An 18,563-nucleotide genomic window follows, 5' to 3' on the forward strand; every position below is an offset into this window, starting at 1 on the left:
GTGCTGGGAGTCCAGGAGGACAGGACAGATGGCTCCGCATTGGGCGCCACTGACACCTGAGTAAAGCAGTGCCGTGACTCATGCACTGATGTAATCATTAGTAATGCTGTTTCAGCCTTCAACATTTTCCAGTCACTATCCATAGAGGTTGCCATGGCGTTTGCGGTTTTCAGGCCGTTATCACCAGGGTTATGGTATTTCATCATTTGTGGCATTCAGTAAGCTCATTTTCTCTTTAGCCTAACTAATATCCATGTGGGAAGAAATGTTATAGGTATAGTCCAACCATTTACTCATCTTGATGCTGTTCCAGATCTACATGACTTACGTTCTTCTGTGGAATACAAACAGATTTTTAGAAAAATCAATTGTCTCTTTGAGTCCATATAATGCTAATGGATAATGGATGGAACCCTCAAAATTGATGTTTCAAAAATTAAGTTAAATGGACATGATGTAAGTGCTTTCACATCACTATACACAACATATTTCACGCTTCACAGCATATTTTTTTGTGAAATCTGAGTTTTCTGACCCTGCATAGACAGCAATGTAACCACCACGTTCAAGGCCCAGAAAGGTAGTAAGGACATTATTAAAATAGTCCATGTTACATCAGTAGTTCAGCTTTAATTTTATAAAGCTACAAGAATACTTTTTTGTGCACAAAGAAAACAAAAATGTAACAAAAATTGATAAAAATGAATTTTATCAATGTCCTTACTACCTTTCTGGGTCTTGAACATGGTAGTTGCATTGTTGTCTATGCAGGGTCAGAAAGCTGTCAGATTTTATCAAACATATCTTAATTTGTGTTCTGAAGAAGAACAAAGATCTTACGGGTTTGGAACGACACGAGGGTGAGTAATTAATGACAGAATTTTCATTTTTGGGTGAACTGTGCCTTTCAGAATTGATTCATCAGCTGGGGTCATATGGACTACATCAGGTTTGCTTTGTGTGTTTTTTTTAACTTATGGAACTTGGATATACCCATACACAAACTGGAGATTTACAGGAAGAAGGTTGGATGTTTTCACTGTTTTTTATTATGTGCATCAACGATCAACACATTCTTTTTGCCTACTGCAGCAAATGCAATAAGGTGCTAACATACAACACGCACAAGTCTGGCACTTGAGATCCAAAGCCAACTGGAACTAAAAACAGGGTTCGTACTAGGTGCTTAAAGTGCTTGAAGTGCTGGAATTTGACTTTTTGAAATTGAAGGCCTGGAAAACCCTTGAGAATAGCGATGTCCCTGAAGATGTAAAGTGCATTTGAAAGGTGCTTGACTTATTAGAAGACAATGTCTCTATGAAAGTTTTTTTTTTTTAATAAGCACATATCTTTTTATGCAAAATTCACACAGTAAAAAAAAAAAAACTTTTTTTGCCTATTCCGGTTAATGTCATAAAACTATCGTGCTAAGCTAGTAGTAGTACTGACAGTGTCATGTAAACATGGCTGAATAAGCAAAAAGAGGAACAGATGAACCAAATCAACTGGGTCATTTAAGCCTGAACCGATTCACTCAGACTCGTGACTTCTTTTCCATTTCAAGCGATTCACTAGCACAGGGGTGGTGAACGTCGGTCCTGGAGAGCTGCAGCCCTGCATAGTTTTGCTTCAACCCTAATCAAACGCACCTGAAGCTAATCAAGGTCTGAAGGTTTACTAGAATGCAACAGGCAGGTGAGTTTTAATTAGGGTTGGAGCTGAACTGTGCAGGACCAGGACCAGGACCGGAGTTCGCCACCCCTGCACTAGCAAAAACCAGATCAAATAAAAGAGCCATTCATTTTTGAAATTTAAATATCACTTGTAATGATTTTAAAAACCATTTAAAAACCATTGGGTCGCAACATGATTCACGATTGTGTATTGCTAATCATTTGATTTAAATCAGGCCTTCAAATCGTGTATTGCAGTTTGATTTAGATCAGGACTTCTCAGCGGGTTCACGAATCATTTGACTGAGATTGAAATTTTGCATATCACGAACCAACTGATTTGGATCAGAACTTCAGAGCGGGTTCTTGAATCATTCTGCAAATTGAATGATTCGCGATCTGCGCTTTAAGTCCTAATCTGAAAAGATGGTGCGCGAATCATTATTCAGATCGGGACATTGGAGCATGGGCCGCAAATCATTTGATTCAGATTGGGATTTCGAAGCGGTTTTCGTAAATCTTTTTTTCTGATTTTTTTTTTCTTAAACAGTAGAAAACATCAAACCACAAGCGAGATCTCTTGATTGAAGTCTTTGAAAATCAAAAAAGTAGCGCGTGAAAAGTCCTTGAAAGTCATGGAGTTTTATTTTACAGTTTTTTCACCCTGTAAAAATCTAGACCTCCTATACTCCCAACTAGTAGAGCTTGATGCTTATGATGTCAAGGTCATAGGGTTTGATTCCTAGGTTAAAAAAATGAGTATATCAAAATAATCTACCAAATAAATGCATTTATTAATTTGCAGTGGTGCTGTTTGCTGGCTAATGCTGAAGAACACAAATCTGGGCACACATGTCACAAGCTGCAAACGTACAAATATTTCAGAAAAATGTGCAATAGTTGAGCAGCTATCATTGACATAACTGACAATGCTTTCTGTCAGAAAGCTGGGGTCATATGGACTACGTCAGGTTTGCTTTGTGTGTTTTTTTTAACTTATGGAACTTGGATATACCCATACACAAACTGGAGATGGTCCTGCACAGTTCACTGGTCCTGCACAGTTCAGCTCCAACCCTAATTAAAACTCACCTGATTTATTTACTTATTTACATGAACCTTCACCCCAAACAGTACCAACTGATGGGGGAGCGCAGTGCTTCACATTCATAAGAATCTGATTTCTGAGACATCTTGGCATGTCATTGTAATCCTGCTATGTGATCCAATTCACCCTGGAAAGAATCCTCAGGAGGAATTAAGGACAGCAAACACACCTCGTCAGCAACCATTTAAGACGTCTCTCCATGTACATCTCCAGGCCTGGGAGTTGAAATCCAACCATCTCTCTTGACATCAACAACTTATCTGTCTGGGTCTCTCACCCTCCCCGTGGTGGAGGTGTTTGGAGAACTGCCCCGCTGCCATCATGTTCTCACTGGTGTGGTATGATGCACCTTCATCTCCAGTGACAAAGTTCTGTCCTGGGACAGCTAGTTATTATGCTTCGTTTAAAGACATGCTGTCCCACTTATTTTTAAATAGTCTCTCTGCTAATTAAGATTACATTTGAGAATATTTTCTTTGTGTTTCAATGGAGGCATGTCACAGACAGTGATGATGCATTTCCACAGTTATTAACCTTGTAAATCTAGTAAATGAGTGTTTGTAATACACCAGCTAAGGGAGTGACATCATATTTGACATCTTTCTCTCCTCTGACTAACATAATCTATTTTTAGAAATGCTATTTTGGATTTTTCATTTGCTAATGGGGTGAATGGGAGCACAAAAAAGTATATTTATTGTAGCTTTCGTGTACCCCTGTGAAAGTTTAGTTGGGTAAACTTCTATGGTGTTGAACGATAAATACAACAAATGCCAAGTTCTGCCATGAAACTCTAGATGGCGCAGGCTGATGGGTCATTAACGCAAACGTGTGATATTCACAGCATTAAACTACTTGGCACAAGCTGATCGGTTCATGTTGCATACGCAGCAAGCTTTCAGAGTTCCTCTGAAACCCTCCACCTCCCCAGCTCCACCTGTATAGATCTGCTACAGGTTATTATATATGCTATTTGTGCAGCAGCAGTATCTATTTAAATACCCACAGCACCGTATCAGCGTATGTATTGGCAGGCAGTTCCTGTACTTGCTTTGCAGCAGCAGCAGTAATGTACAACAACAGCAATAACCAACAGCAGCACAGCAGATCTATTCCGCCAAGACTAAATATATCTACATGGCCATATCCATTACCAGAATTGTCATTTTTGTGTTCCCATTTGCCCCAGTCCGTCAGATGTCAAATGTTCTGTCACTCAACCGTTGTATTACAAACACTCACTTGCTAGATTCATGGTGTTAATAACCAGTGATGGGAATAATGGCGTTATAAATAAACAGTGTTACCAACGGCATTACTTTTTTTAGTAACGAGTAATCAAACAAATTACTGTTTCACTGTTACTGATTTTTACTTCTGAGGTAAATTCAGGCTTGTTCATCTCAGCGCGTCTTCTTCGAGAAACAAAAAGTAGCCAAGATGAACTTGATGAAAGTTCACATTTGTTTACGTAGGTCATGTGGGTGTTTACCTACATGTCCGCGCATCTCACGTGGCTGTTTAAAATTTGAAAAGTGGAGCCGCTCGTGGGCGTGATTACATTAGAGTTTAGAAAAACTAAAAACTGGAGCTTGCATTGGTATCATACTGATTACTTCACTAGAGAATATTTGTTTTCGATGTGACTTAAAAGTAGACATGTCAAGCTTTCTATACATATATTTCTTTTGTCTGTGAGGCACGTATTCAGGTTGTTTTATTTACGTGTCTGTGAAGAGAGGTAATGGAGACCGAGACGGCAGAGAGAGCACCCTGTTTATTTTATTTATTTTACAAAAGCACATTGTTTTCTTGTTATTATGATGTTTTCCATGTCCGCGGGTTGAAGCGACCTCAGTAACATGATATTTAGCCCCTGGAAGGTGTCTCTCACATTATCCCACAGCAATATTAAAATAGTGTAGATTAGTGTTCAATGTATGAGTACTTCTGAAACTCTGCACCTCCCCAGCTCCACCTGTATACATCTGCAATGGATTATTTTATATGATACATGCTGTGCAGCAAAAGTGTGTCTTAAACACTCACAGTACTGTATCGGTGTATGTATTGGCAGTAGCAAGTTCCGTACTAGCTTTGCAGCAGCAATAATCTACAACAACAGCAATAACCAACAGCAGCAGCAATTCAGCAGCGTAGCAGATCTATTCCGCCAGGACCAAATCTGTTAACATTGTTATATCCGTTACCAGAGTTGTCATGATAGAAATATTATTTTTGTGTTCCCGTTTGCCCCAGTTGGTCAGATGTCAAATGTGTTGTCACCCACTCAGATGTATTACAAACACTCACTTGCTAGATTCATGGTGTTAATAACTATGGAAAATGTATCAAACTTATGCTTCTGAGAATCTCGGAAATGTCAAAAGGATCTGTTCTGTCATATTGTAATATGGCTGTGCTCATGCCGGTTCAATAGGTAGCTAAACAAACAACCGTTTGATTTATTCAATCTTTTAACCTTATCTATGTGATAAGAGTGTTTATTTTAGAGCCTGTCAGTCTGTGTGTGTGTGTGTTTGTGCATGTTGCATGTGTGTGTGTGTTTGGAGGGGTATAATACTGGCACGGACTGAAGGTCAGGGGAAGTATCAGTGACAGGAAGTGTTTGGCTGCCAGAATCGGACCAGGTTACCACCATAATGAATGGCCGTGCTGAGTGACACCTGGCCAGTCTTAAAGATAGAAGGAAAACAGGGCCCACCTCTCCATTCACCTCACACATGCACTCTAGAAATGCATTTGGACAGTATTCACATGATTCACTCCTATACTTATGTGCACTTTAACTCAAACACATTCTCAGTCTCAGCATAAGTCCCATGTGCACCTGCTCGCGGCCGTGCTGACAGGAGCACAGATGGGCACCGACTCAGTACAGTGCTGCAATAACCCGGTGTGGACACACCAATCACGGTGACCTGAATATCACCTCGCTTAATACCCTTCACCTCTTCACCCCATTGATAGATGCCATCCCAGGAGGACAATATTTGTTTTTGGACCAAGTTAGCTGTTGAACTTCGCCCACTGATGTGCAGAAGCCATCTAACACTATATGATACAAACTCTGAGATGATGTACAACCTTTAGCCCGTTCAGTTGAAGAGGGAATGCCAAGAACAGTTAAGCCCGCAGTTGCATTCCACAGGGACAGGATATGTCTTAGTGGAGGACATGGTGTCCCTGTCCTCCCATAGCACACAGTTTTGGGATGAATCATAACAGAACGCCCCAGAGGATTTTTGTATCTGGGCAGCTAAACCTTGAAAATATACAATGCATTTGGGAAACTGGGAAACTGAATAAGAGCTTTGTTTATGAGGGCTGTTTTGACATTCATTTATATCTGTGCAAGTCCAAGCTGAGGTTATTCTGTCTGATCTTAGATGCATGTAAGTTTAAAATGTAAAGCTGTAGCTAGTATAAATATCATCATTCACTCACCCTTGTGTTATTACAAACATGTATGACTTTTTATTTCCAGTAAAACACAAAAGAAGTCACTTATAGTATTTAATGGGATAGTTCACCCAAAAATAAAAATTACCCCATGATTTACTCACCCTTAAGCCATTCTAGGTGTATATGACTTTCTTCTACAGATAAATACAGAGTTATATTATCATAAATCCTGGCTCTTCCAAGCTTTATAATGGCAGTGCAATTATTGTGTGTGGGTTAATAAAGACTCCTAAAGTGAATCAAAATGTCTATATTTAAAACTGTGATCTCTAGCTTCTGTTCACTATTGTATGCATGTTCACGAATGTGACGAACGCAAAACAAAACACTGGTCATGAATTACAAGTACAAAACGAGGATTTGTAAAGAATAATGTCGATATAAGCAAAAAAACAAAACTTGGTTCTTAAGAGACTAGCATATTCTCACTGGAGCTTACGCTGCGCCTATGTCCTATGGCATCCGCTGGAATGCCGCTCTCTCATGAACACGCATACAGTTGCGTTGTGAACAGTTAGCAAAAGCTAGAGATTACAGTTTAGAAAGTTTTAAATATGGATTTTTTTATACAAACGCATTGATTTGCTTCAGAAGGCCTTTACTAACCCACCTGAGTCATGTGGAGTACTCTTTATGATGGATGGATGCACTTTATTGGACTTCTATTAGACTACTGAATGTCAACACCCATTCACTGCCAGTATAAATCCTGAAAAAGCCATATTTTTTTAATATAGCTCTGATTGTATTTGTCAGACAGAAGAAAGTCATATACACCTAAGATGGCTTGAGGGTGAGTAAATAATTGGGTAATTTTCATTTTTAAAGTTTCATTTTAAAGTCCCCATGAAAGTTTAAGTTTTTTGGCTTTTAGTATGAATATGATAGCCTTAAGTTTATCTGTAAGCTAGTGTGCTCCAAAACAATGACAAAATTCACATTTACAAGATGGAAGCATTCAAAACTTACACTCTCTCACTTCTGCCAATATGGATCAGCGATTTTGATGACATCACTCTGCACTTCAGCTTTTCATCAAACTTTCTTTCCAATCAAATGCCGTCTAGAATCCGAAGCGTCCCGCCCCCTACACTATAAATTGACGCTGAAGCTGCGGCAGAAACCACTTGTTCACAGAATTAGAGTTTTCTGTACAGTGAATTGCACGTAGTGCACTATATAAGGGATAGATATGAGATTATATGGCATATGAGAATGATTCAGACAGTGAAAATATGCTTTCCGATGGGGCGAATGAAGTCTGGTTTCACTTTGTGTAACCTGAACAGCCACATTGCGCAGTGAGTCTGCTCCGGTCCTGAGACACGATAGCACAGAGCGGATCATATGCGTGAGTCGGCGCAGACCATAAAATGGATCGGACACATTTGAATTCTACACAGAATGCTATTTTATAGAGAGATAATGCGATATGGATGAGATTGTGGCCGTCATACGCTGTCAAATGTGGCTTTACCCAGCTCAATGGCTCTGGCCCAAGTTGTGATATAAACAAAATACTATTGGCTTTTTACAAAAGGGGGGCAGGACAACTGGATATGTCCCAACCTGTCTTCCTGTTTTAGTTGAAATTACGTCAACACAGAGAATAACGTCGCATGTTTCAATGCACTTCAGTGGAGCTTTAATATTTAACCTATATGTGGACCTTAATTTTTCGTTTTAAGTTGTAGTAATTTTATTATGTGCTTTTGTCATTTCTTTATATTCCAGTATTACTTTGAGTAATTTTAATAATTTTACTTTAACTTGTAATTTTATTTCAGTTAGTTGCCAAAGCAACATTTCTCATTTTTTAAGACAATGTATGTAAGTTTAGGTTTTTAATCTTCTTTTACAGTTTTGTTTCACTTAGTGTTTTATAGTTAAACAATTTTTGTCAATTAAAATTTGTAATGTTTTGATTAATTAATTTAATTAATCACAAAATAAATTTGACTATAAAATACACACAAAAGATTATTTAAAGCTATTTTTGCGTTAAATGAGAAAGTATCAAGTAGAGATTACAAATTGTAGCTTTAGAATATTTCATTTGATTCAACATAAAATTAATTTATTAACACAAATATGCCTATAGTCCCCATAACCACATATGCAAGAGTGTGTGCGTGTTTCACAGAAGAAAATAAGTCATACAGGTTTGAAACAGCATGAAGGTGAGTCAGGAAGAACTATCCATTTAATATTTGTTTGTTGTTTTTGGTGTAAAATGAGCACTTAATGAGGCCCTAATGCCTCAGGCCACAAAAAGAAATAAAAGTGTTATTGGACAGCAGCAGTTCTTTTTGAGGACAGCTTCTTTGCTTTCATTAAATGAGCTGCTCTTTAAAGCATGGTGTCGTGCAGTGCCCGTTCTGTGTCGTGGTATTCACCGCAGTGATTGAGGTACAGTGCGTCCTGTTCTCGTCCAATATCACACATGTCAGTTTGTGAAACACCTGCAAGGGCATTGTGAGCGTTGCAAAAATGTCACGTAGACATTATTTATTTTGTGATATTTTGAGTGACTTTAGTAATACTAGACGCGCACAGACCTCAGCAGGTGATAGAAAATGTTTAAATATCAGCTTTATAGCATTAGTTTGGATATATGTGAGGGATACGAGTCCATGTAGCCTCCCCAGCCCCCCCAAACTTCCTGTACTCTCTCCCATGTGAGCGCTGCAGCACCTGCGAGCACGGGCAGGAAGCCAGCACAGGTGCTAACGTAGCATCGTCCGCTCGCGGCTTGATCGGCGTGCCAGCAGCTATCAGACCCTGAGAATCTCACAGTCGCACACTTCCTCCCTGTCTGAGTCTGTGACACGGTGAGCACTGCAGAGTGCCGAGATCCATCGTTATATTACACAGCGAAACTCCGAGACAGGTGTTACGTGTGTGTGAACGTATTCGGGCTCGGGCCTAGTGAAGGATGTGGTGGCTTTGAGCTCTTCTGTCTTTTACGTGTGCGTGTGTAAATATAGAAATAATCAGTTACGGTTGCAGACCTGATTCATCAATTAGCTCTTCTGTTTGCACACTGTTGCTTTGATTTTAATCAAGGCTGCTTCACTGAGACTGGATTCCGCTCTGGGTTGGTGCTGCAAGAGCAAACAACCTCTGGTGCTTTTAACCCACTGTTTGATCACTTATGCTCTCAGCTGCCATTAGGTCCTCAGGCTGAACTTCATATCATTCAAGTTGACAGGATAATGGTCTTGAAGATGATGATGTGGTCATTTTACTAAGCAAAGTATTTAGTATTAGGGCAGTGCTTTTAATATCATATATTCTTTAATTTTATTTAAATTTCAGTGAATACAGATTTTGTTTTTAATAGTTTTTGTCATTTTATTTGTGATAACATTGTATATATTTAATTTTATTTTGGCTTTATTTCAATGAATACAGGTTTTTTTAACAGTTTTTTGTTTTAGTTTATGATAACATTGTATTTTTATAGTATTTGTATTATTTTAGTTTATTTTTCTAGATTCGTTTTGAACCACAGAAAGTTTAATAACAGCAAGTTTAATCATTTTTTAAATTATTTATAGTTTATTTGCCCTAATATTTAAAACATTTACCATTGGAATTAGTAAAATGAATAAGATCGTTACATTATTTATTTATTATTTATTTATAGATACATTATTTTTATGCTAATGTAAAAATGTACAATTGAATACTCCTGTGCAGGCAGCTCTTGTAGGAGATGAGTATTGTGGGATGCTTCTTTTATTTCTGTACTTGTCCAAAGCAGTTTTTAATTACCATTAACCTTTATTTTTTTTTTTATCTGACAGCAGTATTTCCTTCCAGGAAAATGTCTAGTAGAGTGGTAGCAGAAAATTCCTTGAATTTTTTTTTTTTTTTTTTTTTGTTCACGGATGGGTCTTTGTTGTCTTTGTCTTACTGTTCATTTTTCTGGTCTTCAGCATCATCTTCTCTCATCCCACCCCCCACCTCCATCCTCTTCTGGCGTTCCTGGAAAGCCTCTTTCCGGCCGATACCATCACTTATTCATCCAGCTTCACTCTATTTATTTCTTCATCAGGCACTCTAGTGCTGTGACCCTGTTTCCAGGATTGTGTACTTTGTCCAGCAGGCCTATCTGCACGATCATCTTCCCCTCAGGCCACAGCAACAGAGCTAACAAGCAGAGCCCTCCCTCAAAGCACATGATCTCATGATGTGAAACAGGGGCCTGTTAATACCTGAGCAGCTTGCAATTTCTAGGGATGGCTATTTTTACTGCACCAAAGAGAAAATTACCTCTCTAGTACCAATTTGAAATCATCAGTCTATAAACTCAATGAGCCAAGCTGTAAGGTTTCCGTTTTAACACTCTGTGGTATTATGTTCAAATGTTGGAACATTTTTCCTTTTAGATATTTTGGCAATTGTATTAAACTTTGATTCACAGGCTAGCAGTGTGCAGGATTCATCTATTTTTGTGAGATATTTTGACATAAAATAGAAAAATAAAGACATAATTAAAGCGTTGAAATGCCCTCGCATCCGGGCTCGCTGCCATACGGTGGCTTTAGGAAAACAGCGAACGGTGAGCAATATGTATTTAAAGTGCTAAATATAGGAGGAATATGTCATATGTCATATGTCATAAGTCATTTATATGTGCCAAACTTCCTGCTGCCAGCTGGTGGCGCTATGACTATAACTGAATATTGGCATGTAGATGTTTTCAGGCCAGGACTTTGATCAAACATAAAGTTTGTTGCAGATTGAACATGGTATGTTTAAGTTAGTGTAAAACATGACATATTCTGTTGCCAACAGGTGGCGCTATTATTATTATAACTGAATATTGGCCTTTAGATGTGTTCAGGCCAGGACTTTTATCGAACGTGTGAAGTTTGGGGCAGACTGGACATTGCATAAGTTACAACAACTTCCTTTTCCATGGTGAAATATCAAACTTTGTCAGGCCACCACAGACACGCCCTTTAACGAAAACTCAAGATCTTCACAATTTAACATCGCAAAGGCCTTTAGATTAGACTGACCAAATATAATGTTGGAGGAGTTCGTTAGAGAGTAAAACATGCCACTTCCTGTTGCCAGCAGGTGGCGCTATGATTATAACTGAATATGGTCATGGGCATGTTTTTAGCACAGGACTCTTATTTGGGGCAGATCAGACATTGTATGCCTGAATTTAAACAGCTTGCTTGTTTCATGGCAAAACTTAGGCAAAAAATTGGTCAGGCCGGCACGGACACGCCCTCCAACGAAAACTCAAGATCTTCACATCACATCACAGAGGGCTTTAGATTACACTGACCAACTTTGGTGTTGTTCTGTTTAAATTCACTAGGAGGAGTTTGTTTACAAAACTTGCTAAAAATTCAAAATAACAGACTTCCTGTTGGTTTCTGGACTCCACACCAGAGACTTTTTTGTAGGTATTGGTGTGTTACATGTGTCTACACAATTTCGTACATGTATGTGAAACATAGCTCAAGGGGAACTTTGTTGAAATTTTATAGGTGGCGCTATTGAGCCATTTTGCCACACCCACTTCTAAAACCCATATCAGATGTAAATTTTTGCCACTTCTGCCGTGTGTACAAAGTTTCATGAGTTTCCGTGCATGTTTAGGCCTTTTAAAATGTGATTCATTTTGGAGAAGAAGAAACTGAGCAATTTCAAAATGGTCCTCGCACCATCGTTGCTCAGGCCCTAAAAATAGGAATATATTTTGATATTGATAATCCAGTAAAAACAGTAATATTCTGAAATATGATTACAATTTAAAATAACTATTTTCTATCTGAATGTATTTTAAAATGCAGTTTATTCCTGTGATTTAAAGCATCATTACTCCAGTCTTCAGTGTCACATGATCCTTCAGAAATCATTCTGATATGCTGATTTGATGCTCAAGAAACATTGTTTATTATTATCAATGTTGAAAACAGTTGTGCTACTTAATATTTTTGTGTAAACATTGATGCATGTGTGTAGGATGCTTCAATGAATCTTCAAAAAACAGTATTTATTGCAAATGCTTTTTTGGGAACAATTTAAAAGTTTCACTTTGGATCAGTTTCAGTTATCCTTGCTCAATAAACGTACTAATTAAAAAATAATAAAAATTATAAATAAAAATACCGACACAAATTTTGAACGGTACTGTATATACACTTGTATATACCTTCTACGCTCAAATTGCACCATTTATCCTTCACAATTATACTTAAAAGCAGAGCTCACTGTTAGGGAGCTACTTTACTCGCCCTTTTCATAGAATGTTTTTTTTATAGAAAGCTGTGAGTGTGCTTTTCTTGGAAACACATTTTAAGAAATCGTAATTGCATTCAGTGTGCTGAAATGCACTTATATTATTAGGAACACTTCCAAATAAACAATAACCTGAAGTAATATAATTGATGCCACTTGATTCAAGTGCAGTGAAGTGTCAATTTTCTATGTTACTGAATTATACAAAGTTGATTTGTGAACAAAATTTGAACTAAATTTGAGAAGCACCCCAGCATGTGTGTTTCCTGTGAGGGTGATCACAAAAAAGGTCTTGGAGAGAAAATCAAATGTAGGTGTATTTTTTTCCCCACAAAGTCAGTGCTTTTAAATACTAACATTGTGATTTGTTGTATCTTTTCTGGTTTAATTTGTAGGAAAATAAATAAAAATAAATATGTTGCCATACCATTGATGGTTCAACATTGATCTGGGTCATGTCTGAGCAGCTTTATGGCTGTCCTGTATGGTCCAGGGGTGCTGTTTCATCTCATCCCTGAACACTTGGTCATTAGCCAGAGACTTAAAACACTGTTTTAAATGTTAAGCAAAGAGAGGCAGTTAACCTGTCTCCTGTTTTCTGTTTCCTTTTTCAGGACGCATCCATAGCACATCGCTTCCACTTGATGAGGGAAAAACATCCAGAGAAGTTTAACAGCAGGTAAGAAAACACGCATGTTCATAAATGAGCATATGGAGAGAAAAATGGAAATTTCAGAAAAAATGGTGCAGATGAATAATGCAAATGAGAAGAAAGGATGAGCCAAACTGATTTTTGTTTCTGCTGAGTCATGCCCCATGTCCTTGCCCATAGCAAAAACTCACCGAACCCAAATTCTGGTCTTTTCAAGTAAAGTTTCACTTTACGGCATCAGAAGCGTTCACTCTTTTCATATTTTAACATATTTGACTTTGTTGGTCTAAACACACTTTTTGACTCTTTCAATTTGGTGTCCGGAGATCAAAATCATTTCAAAAGTTTTATAATTTGACCTTCGAAAAGAGAGACCTTGATGAATCACTGCTGTGTGTTATTAGTCTCTTCAAGCAGGCTGTGTCTGTGTCAGGTCTAGCACAAAGGCGAGTGGCTGACTGTTTCAATTTCTTTGCTAGCTCGAGTAGAGTCAGTTTGAATGGAGTTTCTTAATTAAATGTTATGCAACGCATCCCTGCTTCAGCGGTGGAAGGTAAACCGGTCATGTATCCTTTAAAGAAGGCCATTTGGAATGGTAAAGTGGAAATGATATAGTCTAATTTGGACTCTCTAATATTATCTCCACTCAATTGGATCATTTGATGTAAGAAGGAAAGAGAAACACTCAAGTTGAGCAGGTAGAATGGCTCGGGATGACGTAAGCGATAAAGGACAGTAGTGAAATCATCATTGCTCAAAGATATTTGTAGTTTACAATAAGCCTTCATCAGTCTCTCTGCAGTAAAAGGGTAACTGATAAAACTGACCCTAGAACAGCACTTTGCTTTGACTCTAACAGCTCCATAAAGTATGATGTTTTATCTTAAGGAGCAGCCCCTCAGAGCCCCTGGTGCACTTTACAGTAGCCGTTCTCAGCTCCCTTTGATGTGGATCTCTTTCAAGTCCGCTGTACTGTTCTCTATTCTCTTGGTTGATGCCTCTATTGAGAAATGCTGTAAAAAGCCTGTGTAGCCCATGGCCGCAAAGCGCTTTGAAAGAATGGGGCTTTTTGTTAAGCGTCATTGGTCCTGCTTGGTATGACTCCAGGCGTTTTAGATTGCCATTCATTCCATGCCATTCAACTCAATAAGGCAGCAGAAATATTGTGATTTAGTTATTGGTTGCATAATCTAATGCTGATTGGATATATATGTATATATAATATATATATATTTATTTATTTAGAGGAGAAGTTCACTTTCAGAACAAAAATTTACAGATAATTTACTCACCTTCTTGTCATCCAAGATGTTCATGTCTTTCTTTCTTCAGTCGTAAAGAAATTATTGTTTTTGAGGAAAACATTTCAGGATTTCTCTCCGTATAGTGGACTTCTATGGTGCCCTCGAGTTTGAACTTGCAAATGCAGTTTAAATGCAGCTTCAAAGGGCTCTAAATGATCCCAGCCGAAAAAAAAGTCTCTTATCTAGTGAAATGATTGGTTATTTTCTAGAAAAATTGACAATTTATATACTTTTTTACCTCAAATGCTCGTCTTGTCTAGCTCTGCATGAACTCTGTGTCGTCCGGTTCAAGATAGTTCGGGTATGTTGAGAAACTCCCATCTCATTTTCTCCTCCAACTTCAAAATCATCCTACATCGCTGCAGAAGTGCTAACCCAGTGTTTACAAAGTGAACAAGGAAAGACGATCAAATGGCTTTACAAAAAACGCCAAAACAGCTATGTAGGACAATTTTGAAGTTGGAGAAGAAAACGAGACGGTAATTTTTCGACCCACCCTAACTGTCATGAGCAGGAATATGCAGAGTACCACAAGCACCATAGAAGTCCACTATATAGAGAGAAACCCTGAAATGTTTTCCTCAAAAAACATAATTTCTTTATGACTGAAGAAAAAAAGACATGTACATCTTGGATGACAAGGGGGTGAGTACATTATCTGCAAAAAAAAAAAAAAATGTTCTGCAAGTGAACTTCTCCTTTAATTATAATTTTATATATGTTATATATTAGTGTTAATTTTCTGAGCAATTTTTACATTTACTCTTAGTCTTTTAAATTAGTCATAATCCTGTGTAATATGTGCTTTTTATTTATTATCATATTTAGTAAACATTGTCCTGTTTTGGTTTAGTCGAGTTTTAGTTGACTAAATGTCGGAGCATTTTAGTCGTTTTAGTCAATGAAATTTTTGTCGCATTTTCGTCATGCTATAATGGTTAAACTAAAAAAAAATAATTTTTGCTCAAAATTGATTGTTGTTGAGCTTTGAGAAATTATTTTTTGCATTTCAGGTATTGCACTTTTACCAATAAGAACAAATCAATAGAATGTTGATAATATACATTGTTTATTTTACCATATCTGTTGTACTGATATATTATAGGCTATTTATTATATAAATTCATTTCAGAGACTTATGCGCTCTCTCTCTACATTGCGAAAAACTGGTAAAACAAACAAAAAATATTATGACAGTGAAATTCCTAATAGTAATTCCAAATTGCAGTAATGTTCATCCATTAAAACAACTGTGGTACAGTAAGTGCATTTTTTCAGCAGCCACAATCACAAATGAAATAGTCGAGATTTCATGACAGAACATGTCATGGCTGAATGATGCTTTCATTTAAGCCAAACATCATGCATGGAGCTAGGTAAACTCCAGCTTTCTTATTTGACAATGTTTTCAGATCATCGTCGGTGCTTCCACAACGACACGCGAGGATGTGCATGGTTGCCAAATTGCAAAAATTAAGCAAAACACCAGGCAAAAAATGTTTCCTTTTAACAGAGATGCTCTGATTTGTGGATGTGAACTCTTGATATCTGGCAACCGCACACATGAAAGCTTGCGTAATAGAGGCACATACAGCAGTCCAAAAGAGTATTTTGTCTGTATTTATTATTTCATTTATTCACTGTAAAAAGTTTTTACCAGTTTCAACTAAAAAAATTAAGTACAGCTCACTACAATAAAGTTGATTTAACTTATGAGTTGAAATGACTTGTACTTTTAAGTTGATGTAACTTAAAATTTCAAGGCAGCTTCTTAACTTAAGTTTTTAAGTTGAAACTGGTGAAAACTTTACAGTGTTCTTTCATTCATTCAGATTTTGGTAAGGTTCTTTTTTTTAAATACATTTTAGTCTTGTCTTTTATCCTCAACGATATTGCATGTTGATATAATCACAGTTATCATTTATTGACCTTATTGTCATCTCATCATTGTCTCGTTTTAGTCATGGGAAAAAAAGCTTGTCAGCAAACATTTTTCATTTCAGTTTTCGTTAACAAAGTGAACCAAATATGTATCTTGGTATCTTTTTATAAAGTTATTTATATATGTCAATACTGGATATTTAATTGTATCTTAATTTATGTAAAAATAGTATTTTAATCTTCGTTATTTATTAGTTATCAGCCATAACATTAAAATATTGTAATAAATATCTTTAGTGCATCCCTGCTGTTTGTATCACACCACTTGTGTGTGATCGCAGCTTTGCAAGCAAGCTTTCAGTCGATGCAAACAGTGAAGAGTCCCTGTGTTCACTCTTAGGGCGCCAATCAGATTAAAGGACCAGAACTAACTGTTGTATAATGCAGTTAGTATGATTATTAGCTCTTTCTAGTGTCTTTCCGCTAATACAATCTGTAAAACTGTTCCACAAGAAGTGTTTGAGTAGCAGTGACATATGTACTGAGGTCATACTTACGAAGCGACAGAGAATGTGCTCTGTACACAGAACTCTGCTGTAAAATGCTGGATGCTGGGATTATATAAAGATGGATGACAGCCACCGTCACTCAGTTTTCCATGTTAGAGTGAGAACCTGTCACGGCAGCACAGCTTTTTTTAATGACTTTTAAAAATAAGTCCCTAATGACTCATACACGATCTGAATTATGGAACCTGCCTGGCTGAATTAACTAGTTAATGTTTCAGTCGTTCATAATTCATGCACCTACATTTCCACAGAGTTGCAGCGCGATGCTAAACATCCTGTGGTTTCTCCACAGTGCGGGGTTTGTGGACTCGTTCATTGCAAGTTTCCGTCCAATGTGGCTCATTTGCAGTTTATCTTTAAATGACTGACGGACAGAGAGTCCAAAATAAGAATAAACGGAATTATGTCCTCAGCCCATTTAAATCATTCAGTGTTTAATCCCAGAGTGAGTCACCCAGAAACACAATGTAAAACACTGCCAAACCAAATGCTTTATCTGCTTTGCTTTGTTCTGCAGATTTAGAATAGCCAGCCAGTGCATCTGCCAATCTATGGCTTTCTAATGAGGGCTGCGCTCAGTGTTTTTAGGATTTGAGAACGCACTCTCAGAGGCAGCGTGCCACCAGATGGTACGTAAATGATGGTTGCCATGGTGTTGCACGATTTATCCTCATTGAACCTGTTTATGTGACATGTTTCAGTCCACCTGTTATACTTCACTCCTATGAAAACAGTGCTTTTAGTTTTAACCGGCACTCAGAACGGCATAATGATGTGCTCGGTTAAAAGTCCGGTTTAAAAATGGAATGCAAATTCCATTCAGGTGTATTTATGTGTGTGTGCATGTGTTAACATCCACACACGTTCCCACAGTGACGTGTGATAGGCAGAGGGAATACGTGTGATTTCTCTCGCCTCGGTGTTCAGTGATCTGCATCAGCAGTCGGTCTACAGGGAACCCGCAGCCCAGGTGCTAATGACCACGAATGCACAATGGACCCGAGCCTCTGTGTCCGCTCCTCCCAACGGGGCAGCCAGAGGAAGTTTTGGATTAAGAGGTGTCAAATTGCCCCATAGAAAAGAAAAAGCCCTCCGAGATGCCTTTGTCTTTTTGATTAAAATAACAATGACGGCTCTGTGGACAGTCAGTTTCTCAAGCAAACAATGGCAAGAAGATGAGAGGCAGGGCTGAACACAGAGTGGGGGCACATGGGGGGTCTTGTTTCTCCTAATATCATGATGGATTACATTCCCACACTTTATTCCTTTGCTTTTGTAATGTTTTGTGTTGAAGACCCATTTCAAAGTATTTTATATGTGTGTGCTTAATTGTTTAAATGCAATACAGAAAAAAAATGTAATAAAAAAACTACAATAAAAGGAAAATAAACATGTATGAAAGAAAATGAACATCTATGAAAGTCAGAATTGCAAGAAAAAAATGTAATTCTGAGAAATAAAGTCAGAATTGCTAGAATTGTGAGAAAAAGTCAGAATTGTATGTTTTTATCTTGAAATTCTGAAACAAAGTCAGAATTACGAGTTTATATCTCGCAGTTCAGACTTTTTTTAGAATTGCATGATATAAACTTGCAATTCTGAGAAATAAAGTCAGAATTGTGA

The 18,563-nt window shown here is 37.7% G+C and overlaps 1 protein-coding gene across 3 annotated transcripts in view; it reads left to right on the forward strand.

Annotated features, from left to right (window-relative positions):
- LOC127170589 (diacylglycerol kinase beta) overlaps positions 1-18,563 on the forward strand; it is a 138,879-nt gene that overhangs the window by 80,200 nt on the left and 40,116 nt on the right. For all 3 annotated transcript variants that reach the window (XM_051118687.1, XM_051118689.1, XM_051118688.1), the window contains one exon: positions 13,149-13,213. In XM_051118687.1, coding sequence (XP_050974644.1) covers positions 13,149-13,213 — 65 coding nt within the window. The remainder of the gene's footprint in view (positions 1-13,148; positions 13,214-18,563) is intronic.

The sequence above is a fragment of the Labeo rohita genome, chromosome 9 (assembly GCF_022985175.1).
Source record: "Labeo rohita strain BAU-BD-2019 chromosome 9, IGBB_LRoh.1.0, whole genome shotgun sequence".
In the NCBI taxonomy this organism is placed as follows: Eukaryota; Metazoa; Chordata; class Actinopteri; order Cypriniformes; family Cyprinidae; genus Labeo; species Labeo rohita.